We start from the raw sequence: 21,609 nt of genomic DNA, 5'->3' as shown, positions 1-21,609 counted from the left end.
CACCCTGAGAGTCCTTTGTCCTGTGTGTGTGTGTTTAATGTTTAAACAGCAGTAAGCTGACGACGAAGATAATAATGTTAACTTTTATTGAAAGCAGCTTGCCCCCCCCCCCTCATATTTATAGAAATATATAGTCACTTTAAAAAACAAGGTTATCATTAACGTGACTGTTAAATTGCGCATACAACTTACCAAAGTGTAACTGCAAATAGTAATAACTAACCATCCGCCCAAGTATCAATACATTTGCTAAAAATTACATCGAATTCAAGAAATCATTCAATATGATCATGTTCATATTTGCTTGTTTCTGGATTATTGCATTTTAGAGTACATTAACGATTTGAAAATAATTGAGGAAATGTCATTACTTAAGGTATATTTCTCACTCAACATACAAAACGAAACTCATAACGTGATACATTTATTGGAAGCAGCGGGTCTATAAATTTCTTTATCAACAAAAAAACGATTTTGCCTATAAGTATGTGTAACATCACAGGAAAAAAGGAATCAACAGGGGAAGAGGAGAGGTAGGAGGACAGTTAGTCGTAGCAAACCCTTTACCATGTAAAGTGTTACTAAAAATAGTAATAGATAACATTACGCCAGAGCATTAATACATTTGGCAAAAACTACATCAAAATGAAGATATCATTCAATATTAGATACTAAATCATGTTTATCTTTGCTTGTTTCTGGATTATTGCATTTTAGAGTACGTTAACGAATCGAACATAGTTGAGTAAATTGTGTCAATTCATAGATTTAATGAACAAACTTACGGCTTCTTCGAGGCTAAACAGTTTCATTTGAGAAATAGAACAATGACGTGCCATGTATAGCCAACGTCCTAGTTACCAGTAAAAATGTATAGTGTTATCTATTGAAACAATAGTTTAACAATTAGTATGTGTGTAAGACAAAAGGGAAATTATTTGAAGCAGACCCAACTATTTCGGAGTTTCAAGTCACAAGAAGAGCAGATATATCTCGTGTCACGACCTATGAAAGATGCTGGACTTACATTGAAGTTTGGTGAGCATTTAATGTTGCTATGGGAAACATATAGCACACTTCTTCCTTTTGAGGTAGGAGTGTAGTTCATAATACTCACTCACATAGACCATGCCCCCCCCCCCTCCCATCTCTACCTTAGATGGTCAGTCGGGTAAATGTATCATTCGGGTACTTTCCTCATTCAGTTGGAGAAGAATTGAGCTACTTCTGTACGGCTGGACACCCACCTTTATTTTCAAAATCACACAAAATATTTGTTAGCAGAAGTTGAATTTAGCACTACTTGTATGTATTTATTGTCTAAATGTGTATCAGAATGAACCCTTCGGCGTCAAAATTGTTCATTTTTTATTAGCTTAGAACACTTATGAACCAGATTAAATCATGAATATCCGTGGCTTAGAAAACTTACAAAAAGGATTAAACTATGATTATCTGTAGCTTACAATAATAACGAGTATGAATAAACTATGACTACATGTGGCTTAATATACTTACGAAGAGGATTAAACAATCAATATCTTTGGCTAACTATGAGTATATGTAGCTTAGAATACCTTCAAATAGGATTAATATATGTAGCCTAGAATATTTACGAATAGGAAAAAAGTATGAAAATCTGTGGCATAGAATACTAAATATTTGGATTAAACTATGACTATCAGTGGCTTAGATTACTAACGAATGGGATTAGTCTATGAATATCTATAGCTTAGAATACTTACGAATCAGATTTAACTATGAATATCTCTGCTTTAGAATACGTACGATTAAGAATTAACTATGATTATCTGTAACTTAGAATACTAACGAATAAGATTAATCTATGAATATCTGTAGCTAAGAATACTTACAAATAGAGTAAAACTATGAATATCTGTGGATAAGAATACTTACGAATCTGATTAAACTATAAATATATACGTTTCTTAGAATACTTACGAACAGGAGTGAACTATGTATATATGTGGCTTAGAATACTTACGAATAGGATTGCAATATGAATATTTGTGGCTTAGAGCACTTACGATTAGGATTAAACTAGGTAACCTGTGCCTAAGAATACTTACGAATAGGATTAAACCATGAATATTTTTGAGATAGAATACTTACTAATTGGATTAATCTATAAATATATATATGACTTACAATATTTACGAATAGGATTAAACTATGAACATCTATGGCTTAGCATACTTACGAATAGGATTAATCTATGAATATCTGTAGCTTAGAATACCTTCTAATAGGATTCACCTATGAATATCTGTGGCTGAGAATACTTACGAATAGGAATAATCTATGAATATCTGTAGCTTAGAATAACTTTAAATATGATTAATTTATGAAATTCTGTGGCTTAGAATACTTACGAAGAGGATCAATCTATGAATATTTGTTGCTATGAATACTTATGAATAGGAGTAAAATATGAATATATGTAGCTTAGAATACTTATGAATAGTATTTAATTATGAATTTATGTCACTTAGATTATACTATGAATATCTGTGGCTTAGAATACTTACGAATAGGATAAATCTATGAATATCTGTGGCTAAGAATAATGACGAATAGTATGACACTTTGAATATCTGTGGCTAGAATACTTAGGAATAGGATTAAACTACAGCACTAACGTAACAACTGTATCAAGGAATATATGTGCCCTACAATACTTACATTGAATAGAGGTATCTATGAATATATGTGGCCTACAAAACCAACAGAACAGCTGTTTCTATGAATATTTTTGGATTACAACACTAACATATAATACACATATATGAATATAGGTGGCCTACAACACTAACAGAACAGCTGTATCTAGGAATATATGTGGCCTACAATACTAACATTGAATAGAGGTATATATGAATATCTGTGGCCTACAACACCAACAAAACAGCTGTATCTTTGAATATTTATGGCCTACAACACTAACATATAATACATATCTATAAATATAAGTGGCCTACAACACTAGCGTAACAGCTGTATCTTTGAATATATGTGGCCTACAACATTAACATAACAGCTGTATCTATGAATATCCGTGGCCTACAACATGAACATAACAGCTGTATCTATGTATATGTGGCCTACAACACTAACATAACAGCCGTATCTGGGAATATATGTGGCCTACAATACTAACACATAATACATATCTATGAATATAAGTGGCCTAAAACACTAGCGTAACAGCTGTATCTATGAATATATGTGGCCTACAACATTAACATAACAGCTGTATCTATGAATATTTGTGGCCTACAACACTAACATATAATACATATCTATGAATATCTGTGGCCTAAAACACTAGCGTTACATCTGTATCTATGAATATATGTGGCCTACAACATTAACATAACAGCTGTATCTATGAATATCCGTGGCCTACAACATGAACATAACAGCTGTATCTATGAATATCTGTGGCCAACAACACTAACATAACAGCTGTATCTAAGAATACATGTGGCCTACAACACTAACAAAACAGTTACATCTATAAATATATACACTACAACAATAGTGCATTCAAAAGCCTACATTTTTACAATAAATACAAACAACTTGTGACAAGCGTAAAACTATGTTGTGATAATTCGATAACTTACTGTATACTGACATCACCGAAAAATGTACATAGCAAATTGAACTTGACACGGTTTTATTTTCAGAATGGAATCGACATCGGCAGGTATGGAATTGCCATTCGGTAATTGCGTTGCATTGCGTTTATTGCATTGCGTTTTTACATATAAAAATACATTGTCTGTTTTATCTCTTTCGTGGTCTTCCGTTCGCAATTATTTTGTACAATTGCAAAAGTTATATCTAAGTCTTCCTTTTTTCGGGAAGGGAAGATAAGGTGTAGTGGAATGCCAAGGTAATGTTTGTGGTTGGAAAAGTAAACCAAACGAGCTGATGTCTAGAACATTTCTTTGAGATATTTCCTAACGAGGGACGGTGTGGATAATGGGGTGAAACGCTTGTACTCAAGCGACATACTTTCATGAAAGCAAAATTATGTACTGTTTCGCTGAATTAGATATTTCAAAAAAATATTATTACTGAACTTAAAATACAAGTGTTATGTCATAGTAGCGCCTTCAGCTACATAATTTTGTAAAAATTCTTTACAGACGCGCGCTTGCTGTAAAAACAAAATTGATAAGTGGTGTACAGCAAAATCTTAAACTTGTTCTTTTCGCCATCAGCGATAAAGATACGAGTGAGCTACGAGGCAAAAGAAAGAATGGATACTCTCGTGGTCTTCAAATTTGAAGAACGTGAAGAGAACGTAGAAGCATGCGCTAAAAATATTGTAGGAGAATGAAATGTCAGATTTCTTTTAATCGATGGTTTAAGTTGATCCACTTATCCGCGAGATAAGTAATGGAGATTTGTAATGATAATGGAATTAAGTAATTAAGCACGTTTTGTATCGATTAAATTTGTTTAATTTCCCATTTGTAATTAGATACTTAAAAATTGTTTAGATAAGTTCGAGTTTTACGTTCACATTTTTGTATCGATAGAATACATGGCTTATCTTGACTGTGCGTAGTTAGTTTGGAATTAAAAATAATTATTTATAATTACGTTGGGATTTGTAATTTAATACGCTTTGTTTGGTATGTGTTGAATAAATGGTTTAAATGGGTCTCAATAGGGTCTCAATGTACGTCAATGAAATTGTTTGAGTGAAACTTTTTCCAGTGTTAGTAAGACGATCCAGAATAATTAGTATGGAAACAGTGTACTCACGGTTTTTCTTCTTCATCTGTTCCCTTCCTTACCCCCGGTTCCCTTACTGTCCCTAGATACTTACCACGGACCGGCGAAGAGATCAGTCAATCACCACGATTGACAAATATAATCCGATGGAATCCAATCAGCTTCCGAGAATGCAAGAAAATCCTTAGTTTTGTTCCGAAAATCCTGCAAATACATACGAAAGACATTAATCTATGAATATCTGTAAGTTACATCCCTTCAATAATCTGTGGCTTTAAATACATACGAAACACGTTTAGTCTATTTATGAATATCTGTGGTTGAGACAACTGACATAGCTAATCTATTTATGAATATGTGTGTGTATTACATCACTTACATAGTGTTTTTCCTAGATGAATATATGTGGCTTAGAAAACGTTTCGGGTTAACTTATTACGAATATCTGTAGCTTACATCACTAACAAACTAGTTGTATCATTGAATATATGTATAATATTCGAAACAGATCGCTTCTCGGCCTTTTGGTTAAGATTATGTGTAGTATCTGTTCCCTTTAGAGGGGAATGGTGATACACACCCGGCGATGATAACAGTCACAGTCTCAATGCACGGGGAATGGGGTTGAGAGCGGATCAGTCGTTCGGTAGTTTGGTTTTCGTGCCCAAGTTCTTTACTGGGTGACTCTTCTTAAAAAGTATATACAAAACAGACTAGGCCTAATCTAACTTGTAAAAACAATTTACTAACAAATTGACAGAGAGCTTCACTATCTGGACATTTAGTTCTAAAATCTTGAATTTAGTTCCGGAAATCCAGAATTTAATTCCCCAAATCCTGAATTTAGTTCGGAAAATCATGAATTAAGTTCCGAAAATCCTGCATTAAATTCCGAAAATCCTTTATTTAGTTCCAAAAATCCTGAATTTAGTTCCGAAATCCTGTATTTAGTTCCGAAAATCCTGAAATATTTCCGAAAATTTTGAATTTCGTTCCAAAAATGTTGTATTTATTTCTGGATATCCTGTTTGTTTTAGTATATTGCGCTCCATATTGTTACAAGGGTTGGAATTGTTCGCATTGACCTTTAACAGAATAAATTTCCCACCAGCTTGTCCATGTGGAATAAACGCGAGATTTTCCGGTTATATTATCTGCAAATGATAAGATAGATAATATTGTTCTACTGGAACTGCGATGAGGAACAATTGTCCGTAAATATTATTGGTACTAACATAAAGATAATGCAGTTCCAAAACTGTGGAGACGATAATCCATTCCGAAATGTGCAAATAAAGTTACTATTTAAGAAAGGTCACCAAAAAAAAAAGCCTGTGTAACAAACAACTGTCCACTCTCAACCCCAGTCCCATTGAAGGTATAGTGGTTAAGTTAACGTCTGCTTATAAAGGCTATAACTAAAAGCCCATGTACAGTGTACACAGACAGGCCTGCGTGTGTAGGCCAATACAGTGCATCAATAGATCAGATAAACCAGTCTTTATCTTTTCCGTATGGGAGTATAGCTGTTATTTTGATTAACAATATAGTATTAAATTCCTGCATACTTTGATGAATAGATGATGAAGGTATAACTTGGAAACGACATTCGTGATTATCTGAATCAATGAGGTTTACTTGCCCTGCATGCCTGCTCTAGCCTTGATGCGCTTTACCCGACACTGAATAACAAAAACCAAATGAGTAAAGCCCTTCATAACAGTTTGAATACAAGCATCATGCAACAGACTGAACGAATACATAAGTTCCACCGCCAAGGAAAAGAGAAAAAGAAAAAAGGAAGAAGATGATTTAGCTTGATATTGGCTATATGGTATTAACTCTAATTAAACATTCCCGCACCATCAATTATATCTTCTTGTACAGATTTGAATAGATTAGTCTTATATTGCATACCTTTGATCAGAATTTCTTTAGCTGGATTAGCCTCTGACGCCATGACAGATAACGGCGAGTTATGGAAAGATGACTGTAAGACCGTATGAACTACCTTACACCAAGTGACGCTTTAGTCATTTCCGTATTGATGCTTATCGTGTATATGTGTGGTCTATTGGATATAGAAGGGTGACACGTTTGTTCTCATGAGGTAACAGCTGTACATTTGTCTATAATAGAAAGACGAAGATAGCTGTGAAATGACTCATCGAACCTATACTACTCGAGTCCATTCAATTTATAGACTCGGATTTGGATCTTCTGGAAATCCGTTACATTCGCTGTGAAGTTGTGGTGTTATATAACAATTTGGTGTTTCGTTTGAAAAAGAGTGATCCTTTGAACCGATAGTTAAACGACTTTCTCGAGATATAAAAATGAAAGAATCTAACAAAATATTTTAGACTTTATTATTTGCGTGCAGAAAATGTTACAAATAAAGCAATCTTGTTTTGACAATTTTTAAGTGCTATAACGTGTTCTCAATATAACTGTCAGCCAAGGTTTGATTATTCATATTACATGTGTATTGTTAAATTGGTTAAGTATGACATGAAAGTTTCAGCAATTGGTTTTGCATCAACAAACGGTTTGCATATTGTATCATATAGCGTTTGGTTGACGTATGCGGTACGTTTGATCCAGTTTACAAATGTCGTTACATATTTATTTGTGGATTACGCAGTTTTTAGTCTAATCAGTTATCTTAGCGTACATTAGATACATTTAATTTTCTAAAGGTCTACTAGGATGTGATGCCTACTCGCTTTTCCGCAAACTTTGCAAATTAAAAGCTGTGGTTATTGAGGCCATTTTCTGGATCACTTCACTAGTTTCGGAAACAAAGTATCAACATTTCCATTTGCTTCTCGGGGAATGGATCATTCGGGGTACTTACCTCTTTCAGTTGGAGGAGAATTTGGTCACTATTATAACGGTTGGACACCTAATGTTTCATCCAAATTAACACGAAGTATTTATTAGCAAACACTTGCGTTTAGGAATACTTGAATTTATTTAATTTATTGTCAAAATGTGTATCAGAATGTTATATTTGGCGTTGTTATTGTTTATTCTTTACTTGTTGAAAAAAGCAATCCCTAAATAGGAGACGGCTTTAATGACACCAGACTGACTTCTGTAACTCACAAAATAAGTCAAGTCACTATCCAAGTCAGTCGGGGAATTTATTAATTTATTATTTAGCGTAGGGTTCCCAGATGGCAATTTACTACATCTTGTATATTGAGAGGGGCGGCAATTACGTGTTTATCCAATAGAAGGTTTACAAAGGTACATGTGACTAGAAGTTCTATCATTTCATTATCTGTAACTCTTGATTGCAAATTCAATGGATGAATCAGAACGACACAGCATCAGTTTTGAGTGCATCTGTAGGTAGCAAAGTAAGGGGGAAGGGGTGGTGGAGGAACATAGTCCTAACTTACTTTCCTACAGTCAATTACAATAACAATAGTAAGGCGGAGAGGGGAATACATGTTAAAAATTACTAAATCTTACCAAAGGGTTGTATCCATTCATTACGCAATCCGTGCAGTTTCTTCCAATTCCAATTGATCTATTTTCTTCTTACTTAAAGACATTGAAGCTTCGCCACAAACCGCATGCCGCCCTGTGAAAAAGTTAACTTTTTTAGTGAAGTTTTTCTCTTGTCGCTACAAAATGCAGACAATGATGAGAGGTGATGCCTTGCTATCTTTAGCTTGACCTGAGATGTCCATCGCTGTATCGTTTGTACATTGTGCTGTGGGTAGTGACTGCAACTGTATGTACTGACTGTACACTTGTGCCTAATTACCGACTTTAGCAAGCTGTGTGTGTATTTTCTGGGATCGATGGCGGTGTTGCACGAGTCTTCACACCCTTTAACTTGTGTTTGACCTTTAATATTAATTTCAAACCATGTTTCAAGCGCTGTTGTGAATGTTCATTTTCAGAGACTTAAATGAATAGTGAGTTCTCTTTCGTTTTAAAATTACCTTTGCAACGATAAAATATCGAATGAAATAATAATAATAATAATAATAATAATAATAATAATAATAATAATAATAATAATAATAATAATAATAATAATAATAATAATAATAATAATAATAATAATAATAATAATAATAATAATAATAATAATAATAATAATAATAATAATAATAATAATAATAATAATAATAATAATAATAATAATAATAATAATAATAATAATAATAGTAATAATAATAATAATAATAATAATAATAATAATAATAATAATAATAATAATAATATTAATAATAATAATAATAATAATAATAATAATAATAATAATAATAATAATAACAATAATAATAATAACAATAATAATAATAATAATAATAATAATAATAATAATAATAATAATAATAATAATAATAATAATAATCAAAGGCAATTCGTATCGTCTTAAAAATATCACTCTCGTGAAGAGCGCCCTTAATTATTCAGAGCTACAAAGTATCGACTGCAATAAGCACTTAAGAATTCAATGGGGCTCTTCAGCCATTCCCATAATTAATAGAGGGCGCTATCATATCGATCCTATCTAGTTCCTCGAAACTTGACAAGTTGCATTGACTGTCTGCAGATCTAGAAACTTTTCTATAGTGCTATTGAACACGTCGAAAAACTTCATTATGAATGTATTCCAACTTTCCCACTTTTCATCTGTATTTGAAAGCGAACACGCTTAGCCAGATACTGCGATTTAATATCAACATTGTCACAACTCGAATATGTTATTTCAGACCGTTATGTATTTCAGAAACATAAAGTAAACGAACATTAACTAGGCAAACGTTTTTCGTACCATTGAGTAGTAAATAACCACATAAGATTGTCAATGAGCTTTCTTCGTACAATTTGGCCGATTCGAAGAGATCGTGCGAATGTGATCATTGAGTACAATATACATTCGTCTATTAGCCCTGTCCCCTCCTTTCCCCTTCCTACCCTCCTCCCCCACCAAGAAATCAAATAGAATATGAATACTGTCGACATCGAATGTAGCTGGGACCTTAATGCCTTTACCGGGGATTTGCCGTCAATGGAGGTGTTATCCGAGTTCTCTTTATAGATCACATGCAAACATCAATATCCTATTGTAAAATTTATATGACGTAAGGTTCACGCACATTTTGTTTGATTGTATACATCCATGTCTTATCAAAGCCATTATTATAAAGTTGTTGTTGTTGTTGTTATGTTTGAGTTATACAGCGGCCTCAACCAGCTATCTTGAAGTATGATGTCAAAAACAGAAGTTTCATATCGATATGGTATACGCCTACATAACTAGCCAAATAATTATCTGCTGATTTGATTACCAAGCTAGTCAGCGGTACATGTAATCACAAGAATGCTCACAATTAATACATTTATGATTATGACGATTTTGCTTTTTCAGATAATCTGAAAAAGACAGTTTATAATAAGTTTTTCGGTTAAGGAGGGGGTGCAATGGCAGGTTTTGAAAAATTCTTTTATCCACGAAAAACTAGCAACTTTAAGCACAATTTTTCAGCTCTATGCTTTTCCTTGGTTCATATAGTACGGTTTATGTATGGATGTTTAGACACACAGTGTACACAAACAGAGGATGAAGAATATCAAATATATATTTATTGTTATAATTTACTGAAACCTGTCTGAATAAAGAGAAAAGAAGAAATATTCCTTTGCGGCTGAAATATTGTCATCGATTTTTAGAATTTACTGAATACATTCATAGCCAACCAAATCACATCCTGCTAAATTTTATTGTAATATTTCAGCACTGATAAACTGTAAAGGTAACTTGAAAGACACTAAACTGTTTTTTCTCAAACAGAGGACGACCGATTATTAACTTAAAACCTTTAACTCGGCTTGATCTGTTTATCTGTATAAATATTGACGGCTAGCATATCATTTTACAGGGGATGATTTCCTTTATCTTTCCTGTTGAGGTAATCTGCTCTGGCTATCACATTGCTTCTCTTTCTACGCAGCACTACACACGTCTTCTTGAACCACTGAATGCTCAGACCACGTGTTTGTATGTCTTTGAAACAGGCAACAATTGATGAAAAAATCCATCATTTTCAACCGTCATATAGGACAATAGCCGACACAAGTCGATATCACGATGACACAAATAACAAGATGAAAAGGAAGTCAGTGTCGGCATTAACTTCAAGGCAACTGTTTAGTAAGACCAACTGAAATAAATCTATGAAACCATTTGATCACTGCTGCCACATTCTCATCGATATTCAGAGGCTTACTGTACACATACTGTACAATTTTTGCTAGGATTGATGTCGTCCTACGTCATAAATTCCATTTTTTTAAGGAACTCCCTCTCATTGTCTTTCAAAACTTGTTGGTAGTAAGGGTAACTTCACAAAGACACTCTAAAAACATAAATCCTTACCCTTGTATAAACTAACCTTAATGGGGAGCATTACTGCCTGATTGACTCTTCGCATACTTTTAGTATAGATATATTTTCCCCAACAATAATGACCTTTATCATGTTGTTCCTTTACGACTTCATTAATTGAAAAATAAAACATAAAATTTCCCTCCCTTATTCGCCCTTATGGCCCTTATCCACCCTTATCCCCTTATCCGCCCTTATCCTCCATATTGGAGGAGAGGGAGGCAGACAATCAGCTGTTTACGACGTCATACATGCATCTGAGAGAGTTCTTGAAAATCCGTTGCCAACTTAAAACATATTTACATAGTTCATTTTTACACAACTTGTAAGACTTTAGAATATTTAAAAAAATATGTTAAACAACTTTAAATAAATTTGCGTAAATTGGTATTTAGCAAGATGACTGTCAACACAGACGCACAGTGATTGTCATTGTTTGCTACCAAATATTAAACTTACGGCTCTATCACTTTTTTTTTTTTTCTGAAATCACTATATTTGTGTCGCACCTTATGTCGGGGTGATGGAGTCAGTTCTACGCAATAGTCATCTGGGATAATGTTGGCTTCAGTCATGTTGAAATTGCTCGAATGAACGATACTTTTCATCGACGAAGTGGTGATCGCAGTCACAGTGTCGAGTAGTGTTACTATATGACTAAGTTATATAGTAACTATACTTGTTACCTGAACTACGATTGTGGACATTGGACGATACACTATTTAGGCCTAGGCTACATCTCGTCTGTATACATTACTCAAAATCGAACGCAAGATGGATGAAGTTATTATTCTTTAGATTTCTGGATAATAGACTCCAATTCAACAGTTGTAATCATTTGAAAATCAGTTATAGTTGAGTAGTTTCAGCGTATACCGTACGCAAGCGGTGTTTTGTGTGTAGCGGTACTAGGAGATATTTTTGCATAGCGGCATGTCCAAATCTGCCTATGTGCATGTGTCACGTCATGCAAACTTTGCATCCTGGGTAATTTCACAAAAACATGGTACCTTGCAGAGATCGTTGGTGCGATTTTATATAATTAAAAAAACTCGTCTTTCCCTGGATATGGAGGTTTGATACTGTTAAATTGTATCCCCTCGATTGTAGATATATATTAGAGTTTTTGGCACTGCTTAAGGGGCTTCACAGCAGTTTCCTTAACAACATTTAAATGTCGATGGTTAGCTGCGGGAAAAAAATTCAGTTAATTGAAAGTTGTACGTTAGGATTCGAACTAGCGGAGGTACGTATAGGTGAAAGGTTAATAAGCCGAGTGTAATATATATGCGATATAATTTGTGTTATCGAAAGAGATATTCTGAATTGGTTTAAGATGTAATATGAATGTAATATAACTAATGTGAACATTAAAGTCACAATTACGTCTTTACAATTGAAGCTATCAAAATGGACTAATAGTAATTATCATAATTTTACTCTTTAAGGGACAATAGAGAAACTGTTAGTTTGCGTTTTTATTTACCTGATCATCCAGGTTATAACAAATAGCATAAAGTTAAATGGTTCATAAGCACTTCGGTGACACGTGTCAACAACCACGTCATAGTAAGCAGGGTCAGCTCATAAAGTGGTTGAACTGGTTCGCTGCCAGAAAGCTTACTTCATTTCTTCTTGAGATTTGCGATCGTTAAGACCAAGACAAATAGTCATGATGCAGTTCATCCTAACATTTTGTGTTTTGGGACTCTTCTCTCAACTTCCAGCTTTCCAGGCAGAAACCGTAAGTTTCTTTTATCTTTCAACAAATTCAAGTTGAATATTTACTTGTTATAAATGAATTTCTATCTCAATTCTCAATAATTTTTAAACTAAATATGATTTTCAATTTCTCTTAACCATGCTGTTTGAGATTATTGTAGGTGTTCTATTGGTGTATTTGTCTGTTCTTAAAATATTGATATTATTGTACTTAATCTCCTTATTTACGATAAAATATAGAATTCTCATTGTTAACTACCTCATGTGCACAATAAAATATAATAAGTTTAATTACACCATATCATAAACATGGATAGGTTTGAAAAGTGGTCTAAATATCAGTTATTTTCTTATAACAACGATAATAACTCATTTTTTTTAAACGAAAACAATAAGCAATTTAAAACTGACATTGACATGTCGATACATCGTGGAAACGATCACATTTCAAACGGGTATTTAATTATCGTACAACATAGCAGACAAACTATAACAATTATCGAACACAAACGTGAAAATAATTATCATATGTAAGGATATAACCTTTGGATTCCTGAACAAAGATTAATTGAATTTTTTCCTTAAGCCAACTTTAACTTGCTTCTAAGCTAGTAAATCAATACTATAGTAAAAACATAGTTCCATTATCCATTTTTGGTAATTCAAATTTATATTTTTAAAAATAAATGGGTGAAGGTGGCTTGCTAGGTACATAGTACAGTGCGATACCAATAAATAAATGCATTGAAACAATAATAGTAACTATTTGAAGCAATTTATAAAACTTAACACTTTCTTATTAATGGATTAGCTAAGTTAGATTAAATGGTTGAATAATGTCTGAAATAAAAATACTCATAAATCATAAAAAGTTGAAGTTGCAAGAAAGATTCAAGCGTATCATCTATATGTTAAGAAAATATAAAGCAATAATTTCAAACGTCACATTTATATTCCGTTAATTACATTTAAGACTAAAGCAGATCATAAGTAGGCAAAAACGGTTAAAGTTGTTTTAACTTGTTGAATTGTTTAAATAAACAATGCAACGATTTTGGCAATTGTGAATATCTACTCAGGATACCCACTGTTATATAAATGTATTTATTCTACCGCGAGACTCATTGTTTATATCAATCGACATTGTAGTTTGTTCTTCCTGTGTTTGGAGCGCATTCCTTCCTTGAAATTTCATCAAGGAAATCGTGACAGAATTTCTTTTTTATAGCAGTTTAAAAAATTGATAAGAAAATATCTCAACTTAATTTCATCAAGTTTAAAACATGTCTTGCTAAAGTAAAATATCAGTCTATGTTTTTTGTCACCGTTGTATCGTGTTTAATAATAATGGCCTTTAAAATCTCTCTCAGATAAATATTTCTCCCCAATTCATTGGACATGTATTGTATATTTTGTTGGACAAAATTTGGTGGCGAATATTACGTACATGTTATGATAGATGCTACTTTTACCAGTAATCAGTTCTCAAACTTCAATTGCTGATATTCTTAGATGGGCATTCTCATTTTTTTGCGCCAAGAAATATATAAATTTGACAAATGTGTTTTCAATTATACCTTTCAAAATAACAACTAACCTGATTAAGGAATCGATTAGTAGATAAAAACCTGATGCTAAAATATATGTCTACAACTTACTGTGAATTACTTAAGAAAGCAATAAGTTATTAATTTTAACAAATGTTAACGCTCTTGACACTTTGCTGCAGAATCTAGTCTTTCAATATTATAGCACAAACAAAGTATGAACATTCATATTTGACATTTAATCTAAACGTAGGTGAATTATGAGACGTAGGGTACTGTACAGAAACTCAGAGCAACCAATCAAACTTAAAACGTCTTTATATTTACATTATATATTGTGGAATGATGCCTTAAAATCATAAATCATTCTCATAAATCACAAACAATTGTTGTAAATACTGAATCGATTATATTCGATATGATTCTACTAAGTACCAGTACATATATATTGAACAATATTTTTATAATAATTTCGTCATATATTTCATTTAATAAACTTACCATTAACACAGACCAACATACCAAGGAGAGAATAAAGTTGCTTTGGCTTGTTTAACTCTGTAAATAAACCAAACAACAAAATTTTAAAAATTTTAAATATCTTATCGGGACACACACTACTGAAAGGTATTTATTTTACCGAGACACTCATTTTTAACATAAAAATTAGGAATAAACTGTACTCTCGCGTGTTTTTAGCGCATGTTTTCTTTGGCATGACATCGACGACATAGCGATGGAATATCAAAATATTTTAATAACAGTTTAAACAAATAACAAGAATCCCTCATTGCTTTAATCTGATGTAGTCTTGAATATAAACTTTAAAAGAGCGCCGTATTACTACAAAGGAACACTGAGCAATTTGGTTATGACTGAGACTGATTTAACTAGAATATTTGGTTTTAGTAGGCTCAATAACGTTGTTGCATCGTATGAAGTAATAAAGGCCTATCTTTGGAAACATTGAAAAAATTGGAGAAGGCGGTCAAGAATCCATTACAATTTTTGAACAATATAGAAAGCGAATATCGCACTTGATGATAAAATGTTGTCTAGATCAGTGCGTTGAAGTTTATCAATTTCTCAAACACAACATTGATTAATATGATGCATTCCATAAAGCTTTAATTGTAATCAATTGTATCGGTGGTATAATTTTATGAGGGAGTTTTAATAAGTATTATATATTATTATTGACAGAAAAATCATACGTGCCATAGGAGCAGAATGGCGCAACTTACTTAGCAAACCGAATATTGAAGAATTGAGAATTGCGATAACGACTAATTTAACTAGGATAATTAATTTGTACGTACATGAAAGTCATTTCGTAATATTTTCATCTATCCTAAATATCTTACTAAACGATAATTAATTCAAGTAAGCACTGCTTTAGTCGTATTTCCCTTTAATACACAAACATGAACATTAATATGAGATGTATTTATGAAAATTGTGATCGTCTAGAACGAGTCATATTACTTTCTCAATTCCTGTCGCGAAAATTTAAGCGCCACATATTATTGTTTTATCTAGGTTATACAGAATACAAGCGGGAAACAGGGTACGAATGGCGTTGAGTGTGTAATTTGTTTATTCATATATTCTATCATCTAAATAATGTCAAAACTTATTTTACGAACAATCATGGTTGCCAAAAAGTAAACACAACGACAACACAGTATTAAAAAGAAACATATCTTGTTTTTATTAAAATATGTCACGGCTTAACGAAAATTTCATAAATGTTATAAACTGAATACCTATACTGTGTTGTTATGTTTCCTACAAAAGAGCTAATATCTGAGTAAAACAGAAAGATCTTAATATGAATAATACAGAAACATTGTCACAGGAGTGAGGTCAAAGTAAATGCCTCTCTATCAGTGAAATGATTAAAATGACCTAATGGTGACATAGTTCATGATACCTGATTTCACTTCGTTGGACCTTAACTAAAGATTTGCAGCAAATTAAAATAGCCTTGGAACTAAATTGATTTCGGCGGTAAGTACCCTTTACAATCGAGTCCCTCATGCCTATCGGAATGTCCTTTTAGTGATTTTGTTGAAGTTATATTCAATTTTCATATCTCCATGTTAGAATGTTGAACGGGAAAATTCTGGGAGGAACAAAAGAAGCACTGGAGGTAAGAAATATGTATCATTCTCTTGATTTTTTATTAACTATTTCAAAGAAACTTTTACATGAATCTTATACACACAAAAAAAAATTCACGTTCTAAAAAAGGACATTACAAGTATGCATGTTATTTGTTTTTTTCACTTAAGAGGTTCCCATCGATATATATGATTCATTTAACTTAATGAGTCATTAATATCATTGATTTTGATAGACAATTATTGTGATTTCTGTTTTTTTTACATACATTTGTTTAATATGATGTTATACTTCCGTTTCGTGATGTAGTAATTAAATATGCACAATACCTACTACCTTATAACACCATCGGTATATTAATATTTATTTAAGCTTTCCTCAAATAAAGATATACTGTGGATTATTTAATTTGGTTACAAAAAATACTGTAAAACAAAAACTTAACCGCTTTAAAAGCTAGCTGGAATCAATTTATGTAAAAACTGAGAGCCTTTTAATGTTTTTCGCGGTGGTCTAAAGGAGACCAACATTTGTCGATTAATCTTAAACAAATATAGCTACTAGAATTTATCGGGATTTTTAAAATTAGTTTACTTCATTTATAATTTCGGATTGAATATAACTTAATTTTCATTTTTAATTTGGGCTTCATGCCTTTAAGAAACTATTATGATAGATTTACCCATCGGGGAATAAATACATATATAGTATTCATGTCACTGAAGAAAAAAATTCTCTCATCAAAAACAGTATTACAGAAACGGAATTAATCAGTCATATTAATGATCTTAATTAACAATAATTTTGACTTCTGCTTTTGTGGTCTTTTACATTTATACTTATGTTTCTTGATTTGGTAATTATATATAAACTAAGACCTACTACCGTTAGACATGATTTCTTCTTCACTAAATGGCGTACTCGGGATTTTGTAGTTTGGTTAAATTAAAAAATATCGAAAAATCGAAAAGCAACACACTTTTATCACTGACTGAAAAGTACACAAAATAATGTTTTTTTTTTAAGGTTTGTCGCGGTGAAAGGAGGAAAAATTTATCGTTCTAAATTAAATCGACATAGTTACCAAAACTGATCAAAACTTGCTTGTTATTCTTTTAGTTCATTAATTATTATTCTGTTTATTTGTTGTTTCTTTTTACGATTTTACAATGTGTACTTCCATGGTTATATTTTCGAGCAGAAAAATGTATATGGAAGATTTACGTTTAAAACTTTGACAAAATTTTTCTCTGCAAACAGTAATTTTCACATTAATCGAGGGTTAGGTAAACGACACATCGAGTTTGGTAGTTCACTTAAAAAGTTTCTTTCATTTCTACAGAGTCTTCCTACTTTTTTTACCAAGAGCCAGAATATCCTCGAGATTGTAAAGAAGTTTACGACCAATGTGAAGGGAGTTCCTCTGAATCTGGAGTTTATCTAATTAAGCCAGATGGAGCCAATGAACCTTTCCAAGTTTACTGCAATAACTCAATTGACGGAGGAGGTTGGACGGTAAGAACATAATATCATATTACCCTTAATTGATTTCTATGTAGCGTGCTTGCTGCAGTATGTTGATCAGGCGCGTAGCCAGGAATTTGCCAAGGGAGGGGCGAAACTGTAGATTCGGCATTGAAAACTATCTAAGCGTAGCGCCACCATGGTTGGCGCGAAGCGTACAAGAAAATTTTGGCTTAGAATGCCTCCCAGATCGCTGGAAAAGGCACTTCCCAGGCCTTGTAAGTTGCATCTTAGCATTTTCTCTTTTGAAAATACTAGCGATATCATAAAAACATAAAAAAAAAAAAATTAAGCTCAAGGGGGGCGGCTGCCCCCTTCGCCCCCCCCCCCCTTGGCTACGCGCCTGATGTTGATAGTGTATATTCTTTTGGTTCAGTAAAACAGATTTCTTTACAAAGTTTATATGTGTTACAGATGATGATTCGTTCGACAAGGCATGCAATCTTCATTATTTTATTTTCAGTTTGATTTAAAAAGGTTACTTAGTGTCAAATTTACCATCTTAGATATGTATTTCTAATAACGCTTAACATAACCTCCCGAGTAACCATTAATATTCCTTAGTATGATTGTTTTCTCTTATAGCGAGACAGTTTTTCGGTACCTCAAAATGTTTCTTTAGCCATATTACTGTTCGCAATATAGGCAAAAGTTATATGATACCAATGTATTTCATTAGAATAAGTAGAATCCAACTGATGCACAGGCTACCGTATCTGTCCAACGTTAGACGAAACATTAAAAGCACTAACCAGACTGATACATTATACCCATCAAACGTACATCGAACAAATGGTTCATTATGTTTAAACCAAATATGGCATGTTTTTTTTTTATTTTGAAACTAAACCAGGTCTTACAACGCCGGGTCGACGGTTCAGTAGAATTTTACAGAGACTGGGATGATTACCGAGATGGCTTTGGTTTCCTTAAAAGGGAATTTTGGCTTGGCAACGATAAAATATCACTCTTAACTAACCAAAAGGATTACATGCTTCGCATTGATTTAAACAACGTGAATGGAGATCCCTATTTTGCGAAGTACGACCTGTTTAGGATCAGCGATGAAGAGACTAAATATCGTTTAGTTGGCCTTGGAGCATACGATAGCTCCAGCACAACAGGTGGGTACATATAAACCTCGTGGATTTTGCTTGTCATCACCTATACCTTATCTAAGATATTTCAAAGTACTGAAGATTAGCAAGGAGTTTATCAACGCCTCAAACAAATTATGCATAACTACATTGATCCGTTACCTCCCTTTCTAACGTTTGTTGTCAAATTAAACCGTGTATTTAGTTCGTCAGTTCATTAGCCGACTGTAACATTTCATCAAATATGTAGCATATACGAAAACATTTTAGAAATGATCAGCTCAAGAACAATATTTATAATTATTATCTTATTTACATGTTTTACTATAACATTACATAAATCTTCATAAAACGATACATTACAAGACTCCCAGGCAATGGCCGTTATACTCTACTTCTGTTGTTATCAAAACACTAGACGAATCCATCACGTCAAGGTTGTCAAACTGAGCATACTGTCTTTAAAATATCCATAAATATTAAATAATTTAGGTTTTGTTATTGTGTTCGAATTTGAAATATAAAAAAGTATACTCATGTGTGATAAACGATTACATTGGGAGCTCAAGTATAGAAAGCCGACGGTCATAGACAATTACCGACTCTCTTTTTTTTCAATAAGTACACTGTTTGTGGTCGAATGGAAGAAAGCTGGTCAGGTAAATTGTGGTTGGAATCCATGATTAATGCGCTCCGAAAATGAACTCAGGTTGAAAGATATACCTTAAATTAACTCAGGTTGAAACACGTATACCTCCAGTGACAAACGGACTTGTTATTGATAACAAAAACCCTATTCCAACTTTCCTTTCATCTCCCCATGATTTATAATATTTTGCCATCTTCTCTAATTACCAAAAAGACCTCACCTCCGTTCAACTGGAAACATAACGAAAAGAGAATAATAGTAGAAATAAAAGTAGGAATCTCTATAGACTTCTTACACAATGATCCAATAATTTGGTAAATAAAACCATTTATGAAAAAATAATGTTCTTCATAATTGATTTTTTTTTTACGATTCCAACATACCGGTACCATTGTCGTAGCAATAGTACCTTACTTGAAAAAGACATAATGTGCATGCACGTATCATGAAGTAAAAATGAATCCACAATGTGTGATGTGAAAGTTGGATATTAATTAAGTTTTCATATGAAGGCACTAATAATTCCTTCAAGCGGTGTAAACAACATATATTTGGAAATTGATACAAATGTAAAGAAAATGTTTGTTTAATATGACAGTGTTTCATTTATCATTAATTCTACATAAATTCTACTATGAACCTTCTCTTAATTTATGCCGTGTGGAAATAACTGAAAACTGTTTTAAATATGATAATGCGTTTTATCTGCATCTCGTGTTTCCTTTTCACAGCGTATGATAGAATGGCATACAGCAGGAACATGTCCTTTACGTCATTCGACAGTGACAACGACCCTCATAGTAGTTATAACCTGGCCCAGTATTGTCATGGAGCGTGGTGGTACAAGTCTTATTATTATTATTACTGTTATGCCAATTTAAACGGACTTTACTCAGCGGGAAGTACTAATTACAAAAGCATCCACTGGTATAATCTTCCAGGAAGTTATTACCACATCAAATACGCAGAAATGAAGATACGCCCAGTGTAATACATCAGCGGCAGACAAAAACTCCAATCAAAAAACATGAAGTTCCATCAGGGGTCACAGAGTCCCGTGAGAAATAAAGTTTACATCTAAATTTTAACAATTATATCTCAAACAAGGCACCAGCAAACGAGTGCTTCTAGAGAAATGAACTTACAACTTTCGAACACAATGAACGAATAATTTCACTTTACGAATAACTTTAAATATACCTCTTCCTCAAAACCGATAACCGCTTTTTGATAATATTTGCGAATGACTGAAAAAGAATAAATTTCAAGTAATATATCTACCCTGAGAGTTAATCCTTTGTCCTGTATGTGTGTTGAATATTTAAACAGCAGTGTTTCGTTGTATCGATCGGCTTCCCAAGGGAGCGCTCTGTCGGGACTTCTTGGAAACGAGAGGTAGTTATAGCTTACCTGTTCGATCGTATTCACTGCTAACCAGTGTGTTGTTATTTTGCATGTATTGACATTGAATACCAAAGTGATCAAGTTTTTGAGAAATGCAGGTTGATTCCGGCCAAAGAAGTAGGTATTCTTATTTAATGTTCACGTATAATTTCTTATAAGTTCTACCATGTCTTTAGGATTTATGTTTTACGGGCCTAACAGTAAGCAGTGTATAGGCTATGTACTGATTCATTTGAGTATACTCGACAACTTTGTCTACCCGGCCGTATTTATGGGGTTGGGCAAGTGTTTACTTTGACTGTTCCGGCCGCGAATAGTTTTTTTTCCCAAACTGAACTGACACTGACATTTTTTTCC

The 21,609-nt window shown here is 33.0% G+C and overlaps 1 protein-coding gene across 1 annotated transcript; it reads left to right on the top strand.

Annotated features, from left to right (window-relative positions):
* Positions 1-12,841: 12,841 nt before the first annotated feature.
* Positions 12,842-21,111, top strand: LOC139972991 (fibrinogen-like protein A). The gene is made up of 5 exons (XM_071979334.1): positions 12,842-12,929; positions 16,561-16,606; positions 17,921-18,093; positions 18,956-19,226; positions 20,580-21,111. Exons 1-5 carry the CDS (start codon positions 12,858-12,860, stop codon positions 20,837-20,839), a joined length of 822 nt encoding a protein of 273 aa, XP_071835435.1. The 5' UTR covers positions 12,842-12,857; the 3' UTR covers positions 20,840-21,111.
* Positions 21,112-21,609: the final 498 nt, after the last annotated feature.

The sequence above is a fragment of the Apostichopus japonicus genome, chromosome 9 (assembly GCF_037975245.1).
Source record: "Apostichopus japonicus isolate 1M-3 chromosome 9, ASM3797524v1, whole genome shotgun sequence".
NCBI classification, from domain to species: Eukaryota; Metazoa; Echinodermata; class Holothuroidea; order Aspidochirotida; family Stichopodidae; genus Apostichopus; species Apostichopus japonicus.
This window is presented reverse-complemented; position numbering and strand designations above follow the sequence as displayed.

Excerpts from the sequence above, each read along its gene's own strand:
- LOC139972991 (XM_071979334.1), top strand. The coding sequence starts at position 12,858 with ATGATGCAGTTCATCCTAACATTTTGTGTTTTGGGACTCTTCTCTCAA. Across the intron at positions 16,607-17,920 it reads GAACAAAAGAAGCACTGGAG|AGTCTTCCTACTTTTTTTAC; the intron begins GTAAGAAATATG and ends TCATTTCTACAG. Across the intron at positions 19,227-20,579 it reads CGATAGCTCCAGCACAACAG|CGTATGATAGAATGGCATAC; the intron begins GTGGGTACATAT and ends TCCTTTTCACAG.